The following is a 1,327-nucleotide window of genomic DNA, read 5'->3' as shown; positions in this document are numbered from 1 at the left end:
GTACTTTAAATCCAATCAACTATATAAACTAATATAAACTACAATAAACTAATATAAACTACAGCTGGTGAAGTTTTCAAGAAATAAATTATTTAAAAAGTTATTACTAAAAATTTATTGGTTTGTAAATAGAAGCTTTTATTTAAGTTTAATAATTATTCAAAAGTACTTCGAAAGTAACTTATCAAATTAAATTTAAACTCAATTCAACTTTGTAACTTGGATTGCATAACAACCAGTAGAATAAATATTAGCAGCAACACTTGTTTACATAGTTCTACTCTCCTAGAATTAAAAAACACAATAATCAGTCAAATTTTTACAAATACGCTTTAGCCACTGTTTCTATTGTTTTCTTGTTTATGTACTTCGAGATCGCCAACATACTCATGATTGAAGGTGTTGTTGTACAATTCTTTTAGTGGCGAAACTTTCTCCTTCTTTCTCTGTAGTGACGTCATATTGCGATTGTTTCGTTTGATTGTTGATAGTGCATGCGATAACCGCTGTGACGTCTTCCTGACGAGGCTTTTCTTTCTTGGTTTTTGAGGTGCTGTAAAGAAAATATAGATGCCATTAATATTAAATAAAAATATCAAAGTACTTTTACTATAGTTAAATCTATGTTAAAAGTTTAAGTCTAAAAAATTGAAATATCCTACTAATTTTGGTTTACTTAACAATGCTAAAAACAACCATCGAAATATTTTAAGTGTTTGGTATTTTAAACCTAAAGCAAATAATAAACAGTAATTAAAGTTTTATTAAATCATAGTTTTTTTCAAACACGTTAGAAACTAACATTCGTCACATACATATTTTTTAGCATCATGCAGAGTCAAATACTGGTATGACGTCACAATTTGTCCGTCTATTTTAATCGGAGGAACAACGAAATGATCGTCATGATTAACTTCGACACACTCTACTGGTTTTGGTAACTGTGACGTAACAGAGTATAAAGACTGGGTGGATCTTCTCCTTTTTCTTCTGAGAGATGGAAAGAATTTCATCACTGGAGAGCTCTGAGTTGATCGTATTGAGTTGTTTGAATAGTTGTCAAACCTGAATTATTTCATATTTTATGATATAAATGTTTGTTTTAGTTATGTTGTATTAAGTTTAAAACAGTGGTTAACTCATTATATAATTAATAAAAGTGTCCATGCAAGTTACATAAATTAAATTAATAAATACATATATTTAAGTACACTTTTATAGTAAGGTCTATATACCTAAAAGTGTTGCTGTTGTGTAATTTAGCATACTAAAGACTAATTTAGCTGTATTGTGAAATATACATGCTAGATTTGTCTTACTATAAAAA

The 1,327-nt window shown here is 28.2% G+C and overlaps 1 protein-coding gene across 1 annotated transcript; it reads right to left on the bottom strand.

The window, feature by feature from the left end:
• Positions 1 to 316: 316 nt before the first annotated feature.
• Positions 317 to 1,022, bottom strand: LOC145839469 (uncharacterized). Its single transcript, XM_082947038.1, has 2 exons — positions 803 to 1,022; positions 317 to 553 (listed from the first exon to the last, which is right to left on the bottom strand). The coding sequence occupies exons 1-2, from the start codon at positions 1,011 to 1,013 to the stop codon at positions 333 to 335; spliced, it is 432 nt and encodes a 143-aa protein (XP_082803164.1). The 5' UTR covers positions 1,014 to 1,022; the 3' UTR covers positions 317 to 332.
• Between the last annotated feature and the right edge of the window lie 305 nt (positions 1,023 to 1,327).

Source organism: Thalia democratica, chromosome 6, assembly GCF_965202585.1.
Source record: "Thalia democratica chromosome 6, ktThaDemo2.hap1.1, whole genome shotgun sequence".
Classification (NCBI taxonomy): Eukaryota; Metazoa; Chordata; class Thaliacea; order Salpida; family Salpidae; genus Thalia; species Thalia democratica.
This window is presented reverse-complemented; position numbering and strand designations above follow the sequence as displayed.

Excerpts from the sequence above, each read along its gene's own strand:
- LOC145839469 (XM_082947038.1), bottom strand. The coding sequence starts at position 1,013 with ATGAAATTCTTTCCATCTCTCAGAAGAAAAAGGAGAAGATCCACCCAG. Across the intron at positions 554-802 it reads AAAATATGTATGTGACGAAT|CACCTCAAAAACCAAGAAAG; the intron begins GTTAGTTTCTAA and ends TTTTCTTTACAG.